This window comes from Gallinula chloropus (genome assembly GCF_964237585.1).
Source record: "Gallinula chloropus genome assembly, chromosome: 1".
In the NCBI taxonomy this organism is placed as follows: domain Eukaryota; kingdom Metazoa; phylum Chordata; class Aves; order Gruiformes; family Rallidae; genus Gallinula; species Gallinula chloropus.
Genome location: NC_140085.1, coordinates 168,807,200 through 168,829,879, shown reverse-complemented (window position 1 = coordinate 168,829,879; position 22,680 = coordinate 168,807,200). Strand labels below are relative to the sequence as shown.

At 40.4% G+C, this 22,680-nt stretch overlaps 1 protein-coding gene across 1 annotated transcript in view; it reads left to right on the top strand.

The window, feature by feature from the left end:
• The window catches only part of LMO7 (LIM domain 7), a gene marked incomplete at its 5' end in the record, with an annotated part of 135,132 nt that overhangs the window by 33,353 nt on the left and 79,099 nt on the right, over positions 1 to 22,680 (top strand). The window contains 2 exons of the mRNA XM_084274716.1: positions 4,520 to 4,590; positions 8,533 to 8,602. Of these exons, the coding sequence (XP_084130842.1) occupies positions 4,520 to 4,590; positions 8,533 to 8,602 (141 nt within the window). The remainder of the gene's footprint in view (positions 1 to 4,519; positions 4,591 to 8,532; positions 8,603 to 22,680) is intronic.

Below are 22,680 nucleotides of genomic sequence, written 5' to 3'. Positions count from 1 at the left end.
TAACACTTTTGTGATAGAGAACTGGCTAGCCAGCATGTCTGTATACGTGGTGTGAGTCTTTTGTTGGATGGGGAGAGCCTGGCTTTGGTGTTTCCAGCTAAACTGAGAAACCTGCTGGTCCCTTGCACTTGATGTTGCATGGGATGGTGTGTACGAGAGGCCTACCCCCTTGAGAATTTCCTCCACCCTGTGTTAGAGCTGCCCTTCTACTAAAGCCATTCAGGCCACTGGAAACCATGGGAGCAGCTTGACATGAAGTCCCTTAGCTAGTTCTTGGTTTTTCTTTAATTATTATTAATGCTAAAAAAGTCTTCCAGTCTTGGATAGCTTTTAGGGCAGATGAAGCCTATTATGGTCAGCTATATTTGGCCTCTAGCAAGGCAAGCCAAAGAAATGTACTCAATGTTAATTTTGGTACTGAGGCATGTAATTAGCATATTCTTCTGTGCTGTGTGCTTTTTGTTCACTCCATCGTGATCTTGATGTCACGCCATCTTCAGAATCTTTCCTTATTTCTTCTTGGTTTGTTGCCTCCTCCAGGAATCACAGCAAATCTGAAATTAAACTAGCCCTCTGTGTATGTGTGTGTGTGTAAGCCTTTTTAAAATGTCTAAATTTAAGTAAAGATTTGATTTGCATACTGTTTGAAGTAAATTGCTTAGACCTGGCAATTTTAAGTTACCAAAGTATTAGGGGAGGCTGTCTTAAAAAAAAAAAAAGAAAACCAACAACAGACTTTTATAGCAGCAATTAAATGTGATTTTATGATATAGCCTTTAATTATGTCATGTCTCTCTTTCTATCAAAAAAGCAGAAAAAGAAGCGGAATGCATTCGGCTGAATGAAGGAGAGAAAAGAGATAATTGAAAAGAGATGTTGTTCAAACATGGACAAGAGTTGCTTTTGCAAAATATTCCCTTTTTTATTTTGTGGCTCACATGGCCTAAGTGGTTGAAAAATTGTCCAAAATCAATTATGTCTATTACATAAGAGTACCACACCCAGTACAACCAGTTTTAATGAATAAACACTGACTCACAAATCGTAGACATTGAAGGTGTAATATCTTAGGGTGGGATTCATTTTGTCTTACTCAGGTTCTTAAAACAGGGAGCTCTCCGTGCCTTTCAACTTCTTTTAATGACACCTGGTTCCTATGTAGGCCATAGTAGTTACAGCTGTGCTTGATGCCTTGCACTGAGTACAGACCAGACCAAACTCCATGCTGAGTAAACACCTCTGTCTCTGTATGAAAGCTGGGTTTAAAATGGAGTACTTATTTTTTGTGACATCAAGTTCAAGGTGTTGTGCAACTTGGAAAGCATTGCTGTTTCAAGCCACCAGTGTTAAATTGTTCCTTGAGAATAAGTCTTAATTACTTAATTATTAGTATCCTTTGAAAGTCAGTATTAATGAAACCTTACTTGGTAGTACTGATGCTTTTATTTGAATGTCAACAAGCCACGTAGTCGTCAAAATCTGTGGGTCACAAGATCGGTCTGACAGCTCCATCCTGTATATCAAATCAGTGTTGATTGCCACAGTGGCTGCACAGATAAATTAGTAAAAAATTCTTTCAGTGTAATGATTCTAATGTAATTTTAAGAGGTCTGCAAGTCTAATAGCATTTACAACCTTGTACTCACTTGATGGCTTCTAGTTATTTGATGTCATGTGCCTGAAGACTGAGTGGTAGTCAAAAATGTAGAATGAGATGCTGGGTTTTGTTGTTGAAAAAAACACAAGTTGCACCATGGAAACATGATTATGCCCTGCAGTGTGGCAGTCCTGTGTTCTGGAAGGACTACACTGAAGTTCAACATATCTTCAGTGGCATGTGCTCCTTGACTTCTTGAGAATATGTTTTGAGGAATGATGTCCTTACCATTCAGCTCCAGGAATTTATTTTTTTAAAGGAATTTCAGTGTGAAGGTTGTTGATATATAAGATATTGCAGGTTTACAGTGGGTCCAACTCTAGGTGAAGGAAACATCTCCCCATCTATTGCATGCATGACTTAACAGTAAGCTGTCTGTGTTAAACCAAACATTTGGACTGTGTAGTCCTGTGGATGTCAGTGACAACTCCAGAATGAGAATAATTTTTGGGCTCTGAGAATTGATTGGAGTTTTAACTGTAACCATAGAGGTAGACCCCCAGTCCTACAGCCCCTGTTACAGTACAGGTCTGCTGTATGATGTGCAAACTGCAAATGAGTAGCTTACAGAACAGAGGGCTTAATTTATAACCCGTGCTCCCAATTACCCAGAGAACACAAATTTAAGCTTTCAGTGCTGAAAATTAATATAACTAAATATAACAGTGTGCTGTACAAATTTGTACACAGAACACTGTATTTTGGAATATGGAAGTGCCAGAAAGCACTTTCAGATTCTGTCTCTTGAAATTATTCTTGAAAATTATATTGCTAAGATGCAATATTTACTCTTCTATAAGAACTGACTGTTAAATTAAAACTGTATATAATTAAATTGTTCCAGGGGATTCACTGTCAACCGTTGTTTAAAAGTTTTGTGATCTAATTTTTTTTTCCTCTCCCTGAATATTAACATTTTTCTTATATTGAGCTGGTTTGTCATAACTCTTTCTTTCTCCTTGTTTGTTGATTCCTAGGAAAAACCTTAAACCCTAAAGAAGATTTTTGTAACATCTGAATTTGTTCTCAATAGGGAGATTGAAGTCACAGCTTCCCAATTAAAAAAGTAACTTGTACAAACTACTTGTTTGAATTCTAGTGTTTCTGGTGTTAGTGTATGTCCCTCTTGCAATTTAGGCATAACTTAATATGGTAATAATGCAGCAGGATCTTAGAGTTATATTCTTTCCTTTTGATTTTTTTACCAAGTGCATCTCATTTGTTTTGCTACTAATTTCCTTAATTACTGTGGTAACTGGTAACTTTGGTCTGAATGCACATAGGTTCCTAAGCAAGTTTAATTGTGTGCCTGTAGTCCTGTGTAGTATTGGGGATGGTCAGGAGCCCCAAAGGGAGGTTTGTAATTAGCTGGTGACTAAACTTGGCGACCTCTAAGCTCAAACAAATACCCTTCCTAGTGCTTGGTTTCTATAGTGATTCTGCTCCCCTGCTCTGGTGAGAGGAGCCCTGGTGTCCTGCTTTGTAGCCGTCAAAACAGAAAGAACGTGGACCTGTTGGAGTGTGTCCAGAGGAGGGCCACAAAAATGATCAGAGGGCTGGAGCACCTCTCCTACGGAGACAGGCTGAGGGAGTTGGGCTTGTTTAGCCTGGAGAAGAGAAGGCTCTGGAGGGACCTTATAGGTGGCCTTCCAGTACCTGAAAGGTGCCTGTCAGAAAGCAGAGGAAGAACTGTTCACAAGGGCATGTAGCAATAGGATGAGGGATGATGGCTTTAAACTAGGAAAGGAGAGATTTAGGTTGGATATTAGGAAAAAAGTTCTTCACTGTGAGGATGGCAGATCAGTGGAACAGGTTGCCCAGAGAGGTAGTGGAGTCCTCATCTCTGGAGATATCCAAGGTCAGGCTTGATGGGGCTCTAAACGACCTGATCTAGTGGAGATGTCCCTGCTTACTGCAGTGGGGTGTGACTAAATGACATTTAAAGGTCCCTTCCAACCTAACACGTTCTATGATTCTTTATACAATTGGGATAAAACCCTCTTTTGGACTGTTTTAGGTATAGTGACTCCTTTTGTAACTTGCGTGTGGGTTACTTATATGTGTGTTTAAAAGAAATTGATCAAATTTGGACTCTTCAAGCAAGGTGGGCAGAGAGGTGGATCTAGTAGGAAGAATCCAAGTGAGTTTAGATTTGAGCAGGGTGCTGTGGCATCAATGGCCTCACTGAGATGGAGGGAGCTAAGGCCAGGAGCATTTTTAAGCAACTTTGGAAACCTGTAGATAATGCTTTTGGTATCAGTTACCCTAGGTTTTTTATAAGACACTGTTTTTGTTCGCTGCTTTTCACTTCCAGTATAAAAAGTAGTCCCATTAGTATAGTCCTACAGCTTGCTAAGAAATGGGAATTGATGTGCACGTGGTAACAGAGACTTGCTGGAGTGGTTCTTTAGTCATACTGCCTTAGGTACAAGTGGTAGGGAAAAAAACACTCTTATTAAAATACTTTGTGCCAGATATTACAGTGTGTATGCTCATGATACGGAGTAGGAGATGAAAGACTTCCTTTCTCTTTTACGCTTTTGTTTGAAATTTAGGTTATGTTTTTCTGTGTGGCTGGTATTGCTTCAGAAAATTTAGAAAGTATTCCCACAGAATTCAGCTGAAGATTGGTTTACACTGGAGGAAACTCTTTGAAGGTGTTGGATCCGACTTCTTTTGAGGCATAAAGAACTCGGGTTTTTTTTTGAAAGCTTATTTCTTCTGAAATTAAAAAATAAAAGTATGAACTAAGTGTTGACTCGAAAAATGAATTTGGGGTGTTTTTTAGTAGTACTTAGATACTCTTACTAGTCCTGATTTTTGTGTGCGTGTCCAGCTAACTCTCAGTTCTTATTTTTATAGATAGTTACTGGGAAAAGCTTTGGAACCAAAGACTTTCGAGCAGCTCTAGAAAATGGAGTCCTGTTATGCGAGTGAGTATTGACTTACCAGTATGACAATCCTTTGGGTTGACATCAGGTGGCCTCTTGTTTATCTTTGTCTTCTTTTGAAGTACCAAAAATAGTTTCTCATCACTAATTTTTCTTTTAATATGTGGTGATTGTTGCAGGAAGGTAGAATGGCTTTCAAACATCATCTCTCAAGAGCTGTGTTGTCCTATGCTGTCTCTCACATGCTAAGTTTTATTGGTTATCACACTTATGGGCTTTCTCTTCAGCCTGCAAGGTGGTGTGGCCATGGCTGAGATCAAGGCATACCCCCTTGTTGTTGGGGTTTATGTCCCACATCCCCACCTACCCGTAAGAAATTTATTGCAAAGTTTGTGTGGTGCTTGTTCTCCATGTCCTGAAAGTTACCTATTCCACCCAGAGAACTCTTACTTTTTAGAAGTAATTAATTTCTAAAGTAAATTTTACAAAGTTTAAGATAATAAGCAGGCCATTGAGTTTATGCTCTATACTGAGGAGTGGTATTAGTAATATATGTATGTGTAACATGAGAGGGGCTATTTGGTCTTCTGTGGAATTACAGTTACATTGAAGTATCTAAATATAGAATCTGTTGGATAGCATTTATTAATTAATAAAAATATACTTTGTTTAAAGCAAGCACTTCAAAATGATGGAAGTAAGTGGATTTGGTCTCATTGCAATGTAGAAATACATTGCCATGCTTGTGCACCTGCAGCCCAGGTTTCAGTAACTTCTGGACTGACTCAGTTATTGCTTTCAACAATAAACTCTGACCTCAGCTTTTTCTGGAGTCCTTTCTCCAGAAAGCTTCCTTGTGCTTGCATATTATAGGCTTGGCAATAATGGGACTTGTCTGGTTTCGTTGCTAGAGTGAGTCAGAGGTGTAGAATGTCCACTTGTCAGGTCTCTTCCACATTATCTCTAATTGGTTTTGTACTTACTGGAACAGGTTTCCAGGACTGGAAGCAGTGCTAATTCCACAGTATTTTAAGGAACAGCAGGTGTAAATGTCATTTGAATGCCAGTAAGAGAGAAATCTCATTAGAGGACTACCTGGGACAATTAAAAAAAAAAATCAGAAATCTCAGACTCTCAGACCCACTCTTAAGTCAGTTCAGCTAAGCTAATTTTCAGGAAACTTTTATGAAGTTGCAGTTCACAAAAGCACTAGGTTGGAAAAGACCTTTAAGATGGAGTCCAACTGTACCTGTCCTCTACTAAATTATATCCCTAACTACCTGATACCCTTTTTTAAAACACATCCAGGGAAGGTGACTCAACCCTCTCCCTGGGCAGCCTGTTCCAGGCCCTGACAACTCTTTCAGTGAAATATTTTTTCCTAACATCTAATCTGAACCTGTCCTGGAGCAGCTTTGTGACATTTCCCCTTGTTCTATCTCCTGTCACTTGGCTGAAGAGACCATAGCCCACCTCTCTACAACCTCCCTTCAGGTAGTTGTAGGCAGTGATAAGGTCTCCCCTCAGCCACCTCTTCTCCAGGCTAAACATCCCCAGCTCCCTCAGTCACTCCCCTATGATTTGCCCTCCAGCCCCTTCTCCAGCCTGGTTGCCCTTCTCTGCACTTGCTCGAAGACCTAATTGTCCTTTTAGAGGTGAGGGGCCCAAGTTCTCTCAATTTTTTTTCCTACTGTGTACCAAAAATAACCAAAATAAATTCAATAATGCAACATTCTTGTGTGTTTCCTTCTGTAAATATTGCTGTGTTTTCTTTTCTTGCCATTATTTTTTTTTTTCCCCTTTGGCCTATCGGACTGTCATGCAGGAGTTGATTTATTTTGAAGACTGAAAGGTGTTGTAGAGATGGACGCTGTATTTTCCTGACTTACATAATGAAATGTTAACTGGATTGAATGGGGTAATAAAAATAGTTTATACTTTTAATAAGGAAGTATTTTTTTCAGGTACGTGTGTAGTGGGATGTGTGGTGTAGTCAGCTCTGACTCTCAAATAGTGTCTTGTAAGAATTGACAGGGAACGGATGTGTTCTGGTCCTCTGATATCTTCATTGTTGACATTTATTTGGCAAAAGAATATGAGCCTCCATCTGCCAAATGCAAATCAGTTAAATTTATCTGTAATTAATAGCCATATGCAAGAAAAACATCCTGTAATTTCTTCAGCTGAGCCGCTTGCCTTAGGAGAGACACAACTTCCTTTAAAGCAAAAATGCCTAATTATGTTGCCCTAAATCACATAGCTTCTACCTGAAGTTCAAGGAGAAGCGATTTTAATAGAAATTCTGAGGAAATAGAAAAGAGCAAGATGCTGAAAGCTTTCCAAATGTCCAATTTTCACCAAAATCAATAGAGCACAAGATGTTAATTAGCAGAGACAAACTACACATGATATTGCCCCTTTCCTTGGTTCACCTATGAAATGGCTAGTTTAATGTCCACAGATACATTATTTCTGGAGACGGTGTGTATTTGACTTAAACTATAGCAGATAAGACCGATATTTGCATCCTGTGCTGCTACAGAAGTCCAGTTGGTTTGTTTGGCCCACTTAATGACCAAGTGTGCGTGTTGACTAGCTGATGAGTGGTTGACAAAATAAAGCCTTTTATGTTTTATCAGATTTCCTGTGTATACATTAGAGGAAGAAAGTTGCTGAGGTTTTCCTAATCGCATGCTACCTCATGTTCTTAAGGCAAATAAAAATTATGCATTTGGAAGACTTAGGGAAAGAGGGGGGAAATCCCCAACTCTTCTAAATTTCACCTCAACGAGCCACTTCTTTGTGGTGGTAATGTCATCAAATGTATTTTATTTTGTTTACTAAATTACTAATGTAGCTGAAAAATCTCACAACCCAGAGCCATTATTTCTTCTGCAGGCACTTAGAAATCTATCTTCCACTCCAGTGTGTTTAGGTAAACTCTGTTCTTATTGTTTATTTTCCAAATATATTTTCTGCTTGAGCCAAAAAAACCGCCTCTTCCCACACAGAGCTTTAAACGCCAAGTCCTGGCTCTGCACTGGTGTGGGTAGATCACAAAACCTTGCTGATGCTTGTGGAGTAAAGGATCTGGCCAGGCAAGCAGCAACAAGAGGCACCAAAAGCTACACAGGCAGATGAAGTCTGCAGGGTGCCCTGAGGTCCCTGTTCTCTGTTGATCTTGTGATCTAGCATTTAATTTGGTGAACTACAGTATTTCCCTTTATTTGTGACTGAAATCCTGGGTATAAAGGTGCAAGGAATCCTGTGCTTCATCCTCACTGCAGGACAAGATGTGCATTTGGGCTTGTGTATTCAGCAGTTGTGTGTCACTGTCCTGTCTAATCAGTTTAATTATGAATTTTATATAAAGTAAGTGACAATCTCTTCTGGCTGAGACTGGAAATGACGTGTGTGTGTACATTATATGTACCAAAAAAGGTCGTTGCATGGATCACACTGGACTTGTGGTTTATGAAAACTGACCTGATTGCCTGAACTTACAGGGATATCAGAGTTTTCACACTGAATGCTGAAAAATATTTTGATATAGTTTTTTTTTACATCATCTGCATTGAAACTCTTATCTCAAGAAAATCTTTAAATGGAAAAGTTGTGTCTGATTCAGCCTTGCCACCCATGTAATGAAACATTTCTGCCTATGCATACCCAGGCATTTTTTATTTCTTCTTTCTGTCTTTGCCACTCTCCAAAATCTCTTTTTATCTGTCTTTTTCTTGTGTGTGTATGTGTGACCCATCCCATCTTTTGCTTCTACAATCCGTGGTTGCTTGGCATTTCTTGGAAAGCTGATTTACAAAAAAAAAAAATTTAAAAAATTAGGGGATATTAATAGGATCAAATGGACTTGGCTGAAGGCATGTAAGGTGGGACTTGTAAAACCTAGTACTTACTAATAAATACTGTTGCTTATTCTTAAATACAGCTGCTTATATAACAGAAAATCATATGGCTTCTTTTTAGTTTGATTAACAAGATCAAACCTGGCATCATTAAGAAGATCAATCGTCTGTCAACTCCAATAGCTGGTTTGGTAAGTAATGACATCAAAACTACTATCTGGGATGAGATGCCAAGTTCTGCTCATTCTTAATGAGTGTTCTTTTGCATGTTGTTCTTACATGCTCTTGCTGCAAAAACTTAAGTTTTAAAGATTCTTAGCTCCGTTTCTGGTTTTGTTTAAAGCAGTACCATTTATATGTTGCCTGAGACTGCAAAGGTTATCTGTTTTGTGAGTTTGATCTGTGACTTTCATCAGCTTGTCACTGCATGAAGCCTTGTCATCTCCAGGTGTATCAAGCACGACTGGCTCCTGTGCACAAACCTATATAGTGTTATTTGCCTTTACTTAAAGGCCACCATCCTACTGCTTTGTATTTGCAAGCCATTTCAGATGTCCCTTTACTAGGGAAGGGGCAGACTTGGAAATGTTCTGTACAGCAGGAGTATTTTTAGAATCTGTTTCTCCCCACCCACAGAAAAGCTTAGGTTGCATTAAAATAACTCTGATGCAAAGAGCTCTCTTCAGGCTTCAGTTGAGGGATTTGCCAATGTTTTGGCTGTAAATCACGTTGTCAGGGGCGGGGGGAAAGAGAGAGATACATGTAATCCTTTTCACAGGAAATTTGAGAGATTTCCTGTATGCTGACTGGCAAATTTGCTGGTCAGAGACTGTAGAATAAGTTTTATAACTATTTAGCCTGAGAAGCCCTTTTGTGGGTAAACGGATTCAAATGGCTTTCTTCTTCATAATTTTCTCTTATGAAAGCCTTGTTGGCTGTTCATGTCACTACGGACACTTAGTCCTGTCACCAGAATGTTGGTCTCATTTTAAAAAGGCCCCAAGGTGAACAGGAGCACATACATAATTCCTGGAACAAGTCGAAGGTCCCACTTTATGGTAAACCTGCCGTCTCAACATTGGGGGAAGTTACTTGATAAGCGTAGAATGCAAAGTATCTTGTATCAATATCTCTTAATAGGATGAGACAACAAAATATCTGCTTTTGCTGGTCAACTGTGTAACTTTTTAGCAAAGAAGTGTAGCTAACTTGGTCAGAGGTCATAAAATCGGGTTAACTTGCCATATATTATTACACAAGCTGAGAAAAGTGCATTTCCACATCAAATGAATGTAGAAAGTATTCGTTGCCTTTGTCCCAGAAAAGCTCAGGGTATTAGGCTTGCAAATAACAAGTGCTCCACATTCTTTTCCCATGAGGGATCCAAAGAAGAATTCAAATGAAACCAAAATCATTCTGGGGACGACAGCACAGTTATTCTATCAGTGGTTTGATTGCCTAAATGGCCTCTAAAGTATCCAGTTGATCCAAACCAGAAAATCATAGGCTAGATTTCATTTTTGTGGTGACTTTAAGTGTAGTCTTGAATCATAACTGCAAGAACTCTTGTCTTTACATGTGTTTTTTGTTTTTTTTTCCAGATGCAAAAATTCAGATTATTCATTAGGTTTGCAGTTTATATCTTATAGTAAATTTTTGTTTCTAGTTCCTGCAAGTCTTCAAAAATAAAGCGAGGGGAAGGAAAGGTGAATGGCTCTTTTAAATTAGGATAATCCAGTGGTATTGCTCCTCACTTTGAAGTGGTGAGGCACTGGACCAGGTTACCTAGAGAAACTGTGGATGTCCCTTCCCTGGCCAGGTTGGATGGGGATTTAGGTAACCTGGTCTACTGGAAGGTGTCTGGTGTGCTTGCCCGTGGCAGGGGGGTTGGAACTATTTAAGGTCCTTTCCCACTCAAACCACTTGATGAATCTATCATTGTTGAAATGCCATTTGAAAATAGTCCTTGAGAGCACTAATGTTTTGTGTTAACCCACAGAAAAGGTTTTACATAAAAACTTCAGTTTTGGAAGAGTCTGATTGTGAGGGTAACAATGGGAGGTTTTCAGAAGATGGTGCTTGTGATGTTAGTGGTGAGAGTCAGAGACATATTTCGCCCGACTTGAGGAACGTGCTTAGTTATAACAGCTTTGAAGATCCCAGCTTTCATCCCAGTGTGCAAAACTCAAACTAGAAATGATGGTTTTGTGTATTTATAGAGAAGCAAGCATTGGTACATGACAGGCTTGGGATGCTGTGGCTGATGAACCATAGGATTAGAGATTTGAAAGAGCTTGCCATAGTCTGGAAGTACTTTGATAAGTTGCTTATCCTGCAAATCCCCTTCTAGATGGTTTTTTTTTTTTCTTTGTGAGTGTGTGGTTTCATATATATATATATATATATATATATATACGTATGTTTCTGTGGCTCTCACTTCTGGCTCTCTTCATTGTCTTTCAGTCTTGCTTTAATTGGTGTCCACCAAGCTTTGAGATTTAGAAATTTCCACTGGTAGGGGGACTTTTTTTTTTTAATAGATGGAAATATTAACTTGAAGAGATGGCATATTTTTCTAAAGGATAAACAGATGACACAACTTGAGTTTGGGTCTTGCGAATCCTGTAATCTGAGGAACATTTGGTCATGTTTTGTCTACAGTTCCTCTCCATGGTTCTCTAGACTCATGTCCTCAAGTCCCTTTTCAAAACATTTTATGCATTCATCATTGAACAATTAGCACCCAGTTCTCTCATGTCTTTTTTTGATTTAAAAAGGAAACAAAAAACCTGTCTTGTTGATAGTGTGATTATCAGAAGAAAGTAAATGTTTTAAAAGACATTTTTAGGGGGGGTTGTTTGTTTGCTTTGGGGCTTGGGGTATTTTTGGGTTGCTTGGTGGTGGGTTTTGGTTTTTGTGGGTTTTTCTTCCCTCTCCAGGAATTTCTTTAGGTTTGGTTTTGTTCTATAGGGAGTTAATCTATTTTACTTTCACTTAAGTATGTTTTTAAGATGTGTGTTCACTGCAAATACTTGGCAGATTTTTTTTTTCCAGCAGTGCAGACATAGAGTGTTCAGCAGGCATCTTCAGTTCAATCTCCAGAAGGGTGTCATTATTTTGGTTCTTTGATTTTTCCAGTTATTTTGAAAACAAATTCCTTGAATAAATTAGGAAGCGAAAACCTATATGAATAACGAAAATTTTGTTTTACAGGGTATGTTGTGTGCTATACTTTCTTGTATTGAGTTAGAGAACTGAGGTAATTAATGAAGTAAATGCACTCTTCATTTATATGCCACATTTGCTTTTGTGATGCCTAATTCTCATGAAATTCCATTAGGGGATTTATATTAGAAGTGCTGCCTAAATCCCAACCACACTTTAGACAACTGAAAACAAGCCTTAGCTTTCACCTTTAGTTTGATCAGACTGCTGTCTAGCAATTTTTGGGTGTGGATGGCAGTGGTTCAGGTATAATCATGATGGAATGGATAAATAAATACACGTGCTTTGATGATGAAATACTGACATGAAACTTGGCATTCAGGTAGCAAAAAATACTGAGTTGGTACCAGGCAAACTTAAAATTAATTAAACTTCTCCTCAGTTTGGCATGGTGCAGGCAGGCTGAGCTACAGCTTGCTTGGAAGGGTTTGGTAAAACTCTTTAGGAGAGAGAGTTGTACCCGGCCATAACATGATCTCCATCTAGCAGCTTGTGCTGTGGCCCCTCTGTTCCGTTTCTGTTTGGGTGAGGCCTAGCCGTTGCTGTAGCCATGTCAGTTGTGCTCCAGTTTGGTCAACTGCACTGCCTCACTGGGGGTAAGGCAAGGGCTGTTGCAGGGAAGGGGTGGTGAAAGATGGCTGAAGAAGCATCCATGCAGCTCCTGAGGTAGCTTCCTGAGGAATAAACTGTGCTGTCTGCAGGGTGCAATGAATTAACCCATGGGCTTCCCAAAGGGAGTTAGCTGGGTTATGGCAGCTCTTTGTTTGCTTGAATTTTGTCCTTTTTTAAAATACTGATTGTTTAAAACCTTTGCACCAATTTGTATTCTGGAAAATGAAAGTTTAATTTCTGCTTATCTTTCAAACTATCCAAATCACCCAGCTTGTGTGAAGAGTGATGCATGTATCTTCCCTACTACAGCAGAGCAGGCCAGCCAACTGGCACGGACTAGCGGTTCTTGAAGCCCTCTGGCATTTCTGGGGGATATGGTAAGGGTAACTGAAAGGTTGGAGGATTATGGAGGTTAGGGTTTCATTACACATGGTAACAGAAGTGCAGCCTGCCTTTAAAATCCACTTTTCCTGGTCCATGCTTACGTGAGAGAGAGATGGGGTTTAAAGAAAATTACTCAATTGATGAATAATCGTGCCGGGTTGATCTTGTTCTCATTGATTTGCTTCTATTAAAGAAGAAACCCTGTTTATATTGATTTATTTTTTTTTTAAAGAATAACCCAACTTAATTCTAGACAAAGAATTATGAATTTCCTGACTTGCTCCATCTGCCAGCACAGTGTGGCTGCGCTTTTTCATGAGCAAAGAACAGCAGACATTCCACCTCGCCTTCAGATCCTCCTTGCATTTAAAAGCAATCTATTTCTCTGTTATCTTCTCTCTTTCCAGTGCTGTGCTGTATCTGATTGTTCTACTACAGTTTGTGGGTGCTGTGTTCCTTTTGCTCTTTCCCCAGCCTGGTGTTGGTCCGGAGTTTCTCCTGAAAGTTGGAGAAATTGTTTTTTCTAGAAGTTAATATTATCATTACCCCTAAGAACAAGAACACTTTTTTTCTCACTGTATGTAATTTTTTTTTAAGTTTGCTTATTTTTCTGCTTCTCTTACACAGTTCTCCCTGCTTCAGCAGTGAAATAGGCAAGAGGAGAAAGAACAAAGCGAATGCTTGCAGGGTCAGGATATTACATAAGTCTGAAATGGCACAATTATTTTTTCTAAAGTTCTTGGGATGACTTATCAAAAGCAACCCAAAAGAACCAGGTTTTCTTAATAATTTTGAGCATTTTCAGCTTGAATCCTAGCATGGGAGATGATTTGGGGAGGACTTTGGGGTCTGACAAGGCATTTTGCGACAAGGCTCTGCTGAATGTTTTCAGAGGTGCATCTCTGGCTGCTGTGCTGTTGTTTCCCAGAAACTTTATCACTTCCAAATGGAAGCCATAAGACATCATGAGACGGTAGGAAGATGAATGAGTTTTGTATAGTATATGACAGCTCATCATATCTGTCAGAATAATGTATGTGTTAGGAGAAATAACTGTATGTTCTGTAGCAAAGCAAAACTTCAGTTAAAGTTTCCAAACTTAGTTAAAGTTTCCAGCTGAGATCAGGTAGTGAAGCAAATTCAGAGTTGAAGTCAGCATCTCCTTCAGAGTGTGGTAACTGATGGGAATCTTGCGCTACAGCATACCAGTTTGGTTGTTAAAGACCATCTGTCTTTCCTTGCAGCTCCTAGGAGAGAGATGCACAGTGCTTTGCTCTGTGGTTGGGAGGTGTTTCAGCACATCAGAGGTGTGACTGTGGTCAAACCACGGGGCAGAGTAGAAAGCTGTTGGTTTTTTAGAACTGTAAATGAAATACCATTAGCACCTTTTTTTTTTTTTTTTTTTAATTTTACTTTTTTAGTTGGCCCTTCTCTGCAAGGAGCAGAGATGTTGCTAACTCTGGCTCTGTCAGTGTGAGTGCCGGATGGCTATTGGCACCAAACATGATCTTCATGAAGCTCTTCAACTTTGGAAGAGGGCTTTTTTCATTTTCCTTTTCACACAAGAAAATAACACTGCATATCTATAGGCAGCCCCAGGTTTGAAAATGTGCATCTGAAATACTGTAGAGCAAGCTTTTTGTTCTAGTGAGGATTTAGTTTCTTTACGATAAAGAGTGTCTTAGTATATTTCCAGGCAGGGTTTTTAAAAAGATTATGTTCATGGTTCACCCAGGCCCAACATGACCTTCTGACAAGTGCTGCTCAAACCTCATTCCCCCTTTTCTTCTGCAGAAGAACTTTCACAGTGAGGGTGACAGAGCACTGGCACAGGCTGCCCAGGGGGGTTGTGGAGTCTCCATCTCTGGAGATATTCAAGACCCATCTGGATGCCTATCTGTGCAACCTGTTCTAAGGACACTGCTTTGGCAGGGGGATTGGACCTGATGATCCCTTGAGGTCCCTTCCAACCCCTACAATTCTGTGATTGTCAAATACAGCTACATTCTATGATTTATTTAGTATATCAGAAGTTATTAGTTCTGCATCAAGACAACCGCCTCATAGTCTGGGGGAGAACAACTTTGCTAGGGAGATCACTGACATTTGCCTCCTACACCAGTGAAGTAGGGAATAACAAAGGTAAGAAGGAAGAAATACAAAAAGAAAGCTATACCACAATGAAAGGGAGATGAAGGCAGGGGTGGTAGAGGTAAAAATACTGCTATTAAATATTTTTTCTGAGCCTTTGTGTCTGACACTTTGCAAACCATGGAACCACCCTGGTACTGCCTTATCTCTTGTCATCAAGTAGAGCCAGCCAAAGTTTTCTTTTCTGTGGGAAAGCTTTCTTGACAGGCTTTTTTGTTAGTTGGGGTTTCTTGCGTGTGTGTGTGTGTGTGTGTTCCCAGATGACATTTTTGCTTCATTATAGGACCTTTTTAAACAATTTTTCAGGTAGAATGTACAAGCAGCACTGAAATAATGCTGACTCTCTGTTTTATTTAGGATTTGTCTGCAAGGTTCCCTCTCTAGATTACTTGAAATCAAATTAGTTCAGTTTTCCACTTGATACTACCATTGGATTTTAAAATTTATTATGGAAGGCTTTATTTAATTTTATAGAAATTATTTCATTTTTCTTTTTTTTTCTTTTTACAAAGCAGCTCTATTTCCAAAGTACTCTGGAATCATTCCTTCATGCCAAAAATTCTGTTTATTTTCTCTTGCTGCTCTCCACCTCGTGTTTAGTAATAGCCTTTTTATTGGTTCATGCTTTCTCTCTTCTTGCATTGTGTATTTTTAAAAAGAATATGAATTTTTATATATTCAACTCCTGCTCTGTGAATGTAACTGATATGGGTTGAATTGGTGATACTTGCAGTTGCTTGTCTGGTATGAGAAAATGAGTAGAAGAGTTTTGCTTTCTTTCTGTTCCTCATGGAAAATGAGGAAGGACGAACACACAAATATATGGACTAAGTTGTATAAAAGCTACTGTTGTTTGCTTTGCTACTAAACAACAAAAAATAAAGGCTAAAACCCTGATGCAATTGCTGGTTGTGCAGCAATGACTGGTGTGCAAAAATATTCTTAAGAAATAGCCTCATAAATATTGGTTGAGAGTTGATAACCACTTGACATGTTGTTGTCTGCTTGTCTGATACTACTTCTTTTTGCAGCGATGAGGGAGTGATACCAAGTGATGTGGGGAGTGTTGCTTTTCCTTCTGAAGGTTTAAGTCACCTTTTTGATGAGGAGCAGAACACACCATGGCCAACACGGCGGCTGTGGGCTCTGCCTCTGCTGCCCTCTCCTCATGACTGACCCGAGTCTTGGGATTTTGATTTCTCTGTGAGCTGTGAATTCAGAGGTACAGGGTGAGCCCCTGCGCAGTGATGCTGCGAGCACTCAAGTTGTGTAAGTTCTATTTGAAGTCTTTCACCTGGAAGCTGATTAATCCGGTATTGTTTTTCGTAAGGCAAGGCAGGTGCAAGGTGATACATGCCTTTTGCTGAAAAGTTGATAACTTCAACATGTAAACAAAGTTAGAGGGGCATCATCAACTGTTTTCTGGTTGGATATGCTAAGCAAGTTGGTGGGAAATTCAGAAGACAACTATTTTAAGAGACTTCTAGTCACCTGGCATAGTCTTTGCTTGTGTGAGTGGGGATTTTTGCTTTTCAGGAGCATTTAGTGCTTCTTGCAGCTTTCCTTCTTGTTAGTATGTCTAAAACTGAAGAGGAAGGGGGAGGAAGAGGAGGTGGAGGTAGATGTGATCTGACTGAACTTGTGCCCTTCATCCAACATGTACAGGCTGCCTTATGAAGGAGAGCACACTTAATGCAGTCTTGGGAGCATATTAGGTGGCAGAAATGATGTCAGGTTCCTCTTTATAGTCGTAGCTATCTGCCTCTTTTTTCGGTATCCTTTTTATGCTGCAGGTAATGAAACTCCCAGTGAGCATTATCTTCCTTTTTCCTGTGGGAAGCAAGAGATTTTTTTCAATAAAGAGATGGCAGTTGCCCGGAAGTACGGTATAATTTTAGTAGTATTTAACTATATTTAACAAAAAACCCCCTCAAACCAGAGACCAAAACAAACCAAAGTGTGTGTCCCCCAAACCAACAACTTGAGGCACTATGTTCTCTATGGTTTCTGCCTGTTTTTTTCCTCTAGCTGTTTCAGACTGTTACACTTAGGTCAAATCCAAGCTGCATTGGCAAATGGTGTAGTCTTATTAAATGCCAAGAATCACTTTAATGTCTAGTGGTATGTTCACTGCATTGTTTCAAGTAAGTGCAGTAACATCTTCAGGTTATAAAAGTGCTTCAGCTAGATGTTGACTTCTACATGACTGTTACCAAGCAGGTGACTAGAATACACCTGAAGCATCTGGTTTTGTTCTGACAAGTACAATTACATGGGAGGGAAAACTTTTTTTCTTTGATCAGTGGTCCAGCTGAAGTGCTCAAACAAGTTTCCTGGACATAAAAGAATTTATATTAGTCTGAGAAAATTATCTTTTCACCTGGGAGGTGACACAGCATGGGATTTCAGATGTAGCCATCAAACAATGTCTTCAATTTCTTACTAGATGAATTTTGGTGAGATGCTGGCAGTGTTACAGAAAGCGCAATTAGAAATGAACGTGTGTGTTTCCGTTGTAAAATTAAGACGTTTCGATTGCCATTATTTCAAACTCCAAGGCAGATGTTGCTTCAAACTTGGGAGGATGATTGGCACACAAACTGCAGGATGAAAATCCTGATTTAAAAAAGATTTTTTTAATAAAAAATAAAACCCTGAAGAAACAGTAACTAGGCCACAACATTTTATTGGTCTTTGCAAATTTGTGACCCATTTTAAAAACCTCATCACAATGCTTAAGAATTTAAGAGAAGCATTACCTCACATATAAAAAGCTGTTAAAATGTTAGATCTCAGAGTACTTTGCAGAGAGGTCTTTACTGTGGTTTCAGTTCTATACCTGAAGAGGAGCTTTGGTGGGTTTTCCAAGGTCAATCAGTAAGTCAGTGTAGGGTAGGAGTGAAATTCTGACTGATTCTCTTATAGAACATACTGAAAAACAATAAAAAAGATAGTATGAGTTATGAGAGGCTGATATTGTTAATTTACATTTTCAGGAATGATACAAGACCTGATAGGAATGTATAGGTAACTATAAATAACTTCTGGTCCTCTTTCTGTTCTCTTATGGGAAAGAGGAATGTGGCTTGTATGGAAATACCTCTGTTAGACAATTAAGAAAAGAGGATTGTGTGCTAAAAAGGAAATATGGTTATTAATAGTTAGAGATGACATTGTTCTGTAGTCTTTCAATGGCTGATAGTGGGAGTATGTAATCTCGGCAGCGGTTTACTGATGTTTTGTGCCCTTCTGCTTGAAAACATATGGTATGTTTCAGCCTTAGCTCTGAATTTCCTTTAATTGTTTTCTGTTGCTGCCCAAGCACTTTGAAATGCAGGGTGTGGGGAAAGGGGAGGTTGATGAAAACTCTCCGTGACATTTCCAGTAGCTGCTCGAGACTTCGATCAGGCAGAATGAAAACCAGCCACTGGATTGAACTTGACAGGTTTTGGGTGCGTGATGATGAAGTGAAATGTATCCAGGAGGCATAGGTAAGGAGAAATTATAGGGGTGCAGGCCCAAAGAAATGGTGGTTCAACTACTTGCCCTGGTCCCCTGTCAGGGGACAGCAAGTGCTGTGCCTGTTGGTTAATCTCTGAATCAAAAGTAGTATTTGGGGGGTGCTTTCAATGAGATCACATCTTCCAAAATGATGCTTCCAGCATGTTAGGAGGAGGAGATGTTAAAATGTTGTTTAATTAATTGAAAAGTTCTTGTAAACTAACTGTAAGGTAGTATGATTGGCAGCAAGAACTTTCTAACATGGAAATTTTGCATCCATCTTCCTGCTCCGAACAAGTATGGACCTTTTTGCCTCAACTTGCCAGCACTTAACAAAATAGGTAAATATGGTTGCCAGACAAACTGCAAAAAATTTCCATTTATCAACTCAATCAGGTGTAGTCTGTGGTATACTCTGTCATTTAGGTGCTATTTTTATTTCCTTAAATAACTGATGACTGTTTCTGTGTTTGTAAAGAAACATTCCTTCCTAACTGGGGGATGGGGGCGTGGAGAAAGTCAACCACATAGAAAAGGTACACACCTTAAATCATACTTACGACATTTATAATCTGATTTCTCCTGTCTTTGCCAAGGAAGGGCTGTTTTGAGGGCTGGTTTTGTTTTGGTTTATTTGTGGGGTTGTTTTTTCCAGCAGCACTCAGTGTTTTTCTGTGTTAAATCTTCATAAGCTGGACGCTACAGTGCTACTTCTCTCTGGCTTGTCAGATATTTATTGATGTGCAGTGTTTAAAATTCATAGCAATTTCCAAAGAAAGTCGACGTTAATTGCAGTGGTGATAACTTTTTCTGCAGTATCAGTGCTAGGGGCCGTACAGCTATGCTACTTGCTCTTCTGTTTGGTACAAAATCTTCATAGCACATATTTTAATGCCTGTCTGAACACCTCTGTGCCCGTGCTGAATCACCCTCCTCTGGTGATGTATGTAAAGGAGCTATTAAATACGATGCAATGCCAGCTGCTGCAGGATGCAGGATGCCAAGCAGCTGTGGTGACCAAGCTGGCTTTCTGCGGGGTGGGATGATGGGGAGGAACGCAAAGACGTCTCTGGCACTAATGTAGAAGTTCAGATGGGCTGTGAGGCATGTAATCTCTAAACCCACACCGTGATTGGGTTTGGCACAAGCATGAGCTTCTCTACACCAAGGGGTGAGCCCATGTAGAACAGCAAGGGTTAGATAAGGCAGTAGGATGCTGCTCCTATTGAGGGGGGTGGAAAAAAGATGTCAGGCTGCTGAAGGAAGCAAAGTCAGAGGAAATTTCCAAATTTTTCTTTATGATGAAAGTAGTGCTAAATCAAAGTGTAAACCCAGGGACTTTGTTAAACTGAGGATGTGAAGTCCTCCGTTTCAAGCCCTGCATACAGAGCCGAACTCCATCTGTATCAAACTCTGAACTTGTGTGAGCACAACAGAAAAAGTGGGGTATACCAGTAGAAGAAAAACAGGAGGTGGAGGGGCAAGCTCTGCCAAAACTTCATGTTTCGAGCACAAGAGGTCTTTACTACTTCTATTAGTCATTAGGCTTCAGGGGAGTTTCACCTTTAAGTGGATTACTGTCATTCCAGCTCAGTGTAGTGGGGTGACTTGGCACAGGAGTGTTTTACTCGCTTCTCCTGTAAAGTCTGGTTTGTTTAAACCGCTTGGGGTGAAATGAACAAAACTTGATTTCTTTTTTTTTTTTTTTCTTAACTTCAGCTGGAATGTGAGTAACTGGTGGGAAAGTTAAGGCTTGTCTAAACACAGAAATAGTCTGGGTTGTTTTTTCCATACTGGCTTTCCGAGCCTATGCTTTCTTTACAGTAGGAATGTCTGTGAGTGGGAGAGCTTAATTCCCTTTGTCTTGTCCAAAACGGAATGAAAAGCTGGACATGACCTGGCAATGTACGCTTGCAGCCCAGAAAGTCAACTGTATCTGGGCTGCATCAAAAGAAATGTGACCAGCAGATTGAAAGAGGTGATTCTGGACCTCTACCCACTCTTGAGACCCACCTGGAGTACTGCAACCAGCTCTGGAACCCCCAACATGAGAAGGACATGGAGCTGTTGGAGGGAGTCTAGAGGAGGGCCACAAGGATGATCAGAGGGGCTGGAGCACCTCTTCTATGAAGACAGGCTGAAAGAGTTGGGCTTGTTCAGCCTGGAGAAGAGAAGGCTCTGGGATGACCTTATAGCAGCCTTCCAGTACCTGAAGGGGGCCTACAGGAAATACGGAGAGGGACTGTTTATCAGGGTGTGTAGTGATAGGACAAGGGATAATCTGTTTAAACGGAAGGAGAGGAGACTTAGACTACATACAAGGAAAAAGCTTTCTTTTATGGTTGGGGTGGTGAGGCACTGGAACAAGTTTCCCAGAGAGGTGGTAGATGCTCTGTCCCTGGGAACATTCAAGGTCAGGTTGGATGGGGCTCTGAGCAACCTGATCTAGTTGATGTCACTGCTCGTTCCAGGTGGAGTTTGGACTGGATGACCTTTAAAGGTCCCCTCCAACCCAAACCATTCTAGGATTGTACAAAGCTGTGACGTGCAGACATCTTTCTCTATTAACAAGGCATGTCTACCAGGGTGCCCAGATGCTGTACTTTTGACTTTCTCCTTTCCTTATTTGGTAGCACTGACATCCCAGAAACACACCTGTGGTTTACGACTTGATAGTCACTCTCCCTCTTATCAGTGAAAGCCTTGTTTGGTACATTTTGCTGCTGTAATAGACAGCTGTAATGCCATAGTAAAGGTTATGCTGCAGCACAGTAACAGCCATGAGCGTGGGAGGGACTTCAAGTCATTGGGAAGAGCTGGTCCCTTCCTGTGTCAAACACCTTGAACTTGGAAGACCTGCTTTAAACCCCACCCCACACACCCCCATTTCATTTTGGGTTTGTGCTTTCTTTAATCCCGTTGTTGGAAACAAACTGTGGAGCTCAGTGCTGTAAGAGGTTTTGGACAATGAGGTGAGCTAAGCAGAGAGGGTCTTCTGCTGGCTGTTACACATGGCAGCGGCAGGAGGTAAGGAATGAAGGCTGGGGGAAGATCCTCCAACACACACCTTGGTCTTACAGAAATCTGTGACTGGCTGCTGTCATTGCAGCTAGAGTAGGGGTTTGGGGGATGGATGGGTATTATTTTTGTCCAAAACCAAAATGGTTCTGCTTCAGAACATGGTTTCTGTAACAGCTAAACTCTGCCAAGACCTGTGAATTGCAACGGCGAAGGAGAAGGTTCCTGTTTGGGGGAGTGATTTACAGTTACTGACACTGGGAGCACCACAGTAACGGGAGAGTTCGTGCAGGAAGCTTCATGCCTGTATTCTGGCAGCAGGAACAGGTCCTCTTTCAGAGGAGGGCTGGAAGTGAATTGTTGAAGAGTTGGTGTCTGTAATTGTGCATAGAGCTGAGGCAGGGAATCCTTGTGTCAAGGATCACGACAATTTATTGTTTTACACAGTGTGGAAAAACAACTAAGGACAAGGGGAGTGGCAAAGCAATTAGCCCCTTCCTGATCTTTGGCCAATACATTGCTCTGTGCACACTGTTATAGGTGGGATAATTTACCAAACAGAAGTCCTGAGGTCACTCTAAGTCAATTTATGCCTGCAGGATGATTCCTCTAATTATTATTTTTACTTTCGAGCTCATGAAGGGAGGAGAACAGTAGTTTAGCTATTCTTCCCATTCTTCCTCCTTTTGCTTCAAGGTCAAACCCATTAGCAAGCTTCAGAGAAATGCAGAGAGCTGTAGGAGCTGGAATCACCATCTGTGGAAGGGATGAGTGAGAGATGGGCACTGGGCATCGAAATGTGCAAGGCCAAGGTGGTAATTGGGAGTTCCTGGCTCCCAGGCCTGTGGTCAGACCACAGGGTTGGTTAACCCCCGTTCCCTGCTCTTCTCACCCCTTCTGCCACCCCTGTGCCCGCAGCCAGCGTTAATAACCGAAATGTACCTTGGAGGAGCAGCAAGTTACCCAACTTGTTGAACGGGCTCCTGCTGTAGGCTTCTTCCCTTACCCCACCTCTGAATATAAACAACACAGTTTGTACAGTGATGCTGCTGCAAAGGTGGCTCTGGATTCTGTGCTGAACTGATTTGAGCTGGCTTTAGTGGTCAGTATAATGCTACATATATGAACAATTTTTTTTTCTACTTGATAAAAGACACTCCTTTTGTAATGGAAATAGGCCCTTGAGGGAACATAAGTGCCAATAAGGAGGGTCTGTTGTGAATGCAGGGCTGAAGGAGACAGTGTAAGCTTGCAAAATTACTTCAAATGTCTTCATAAATGTAGTACTAAAACCATGCCTGTTAAATGTGATGTATTCAGATCGTTTTCAGGATTCTGTAGCAACAAAAATGCATCAGTCTCTATTCTTAAAATGTCA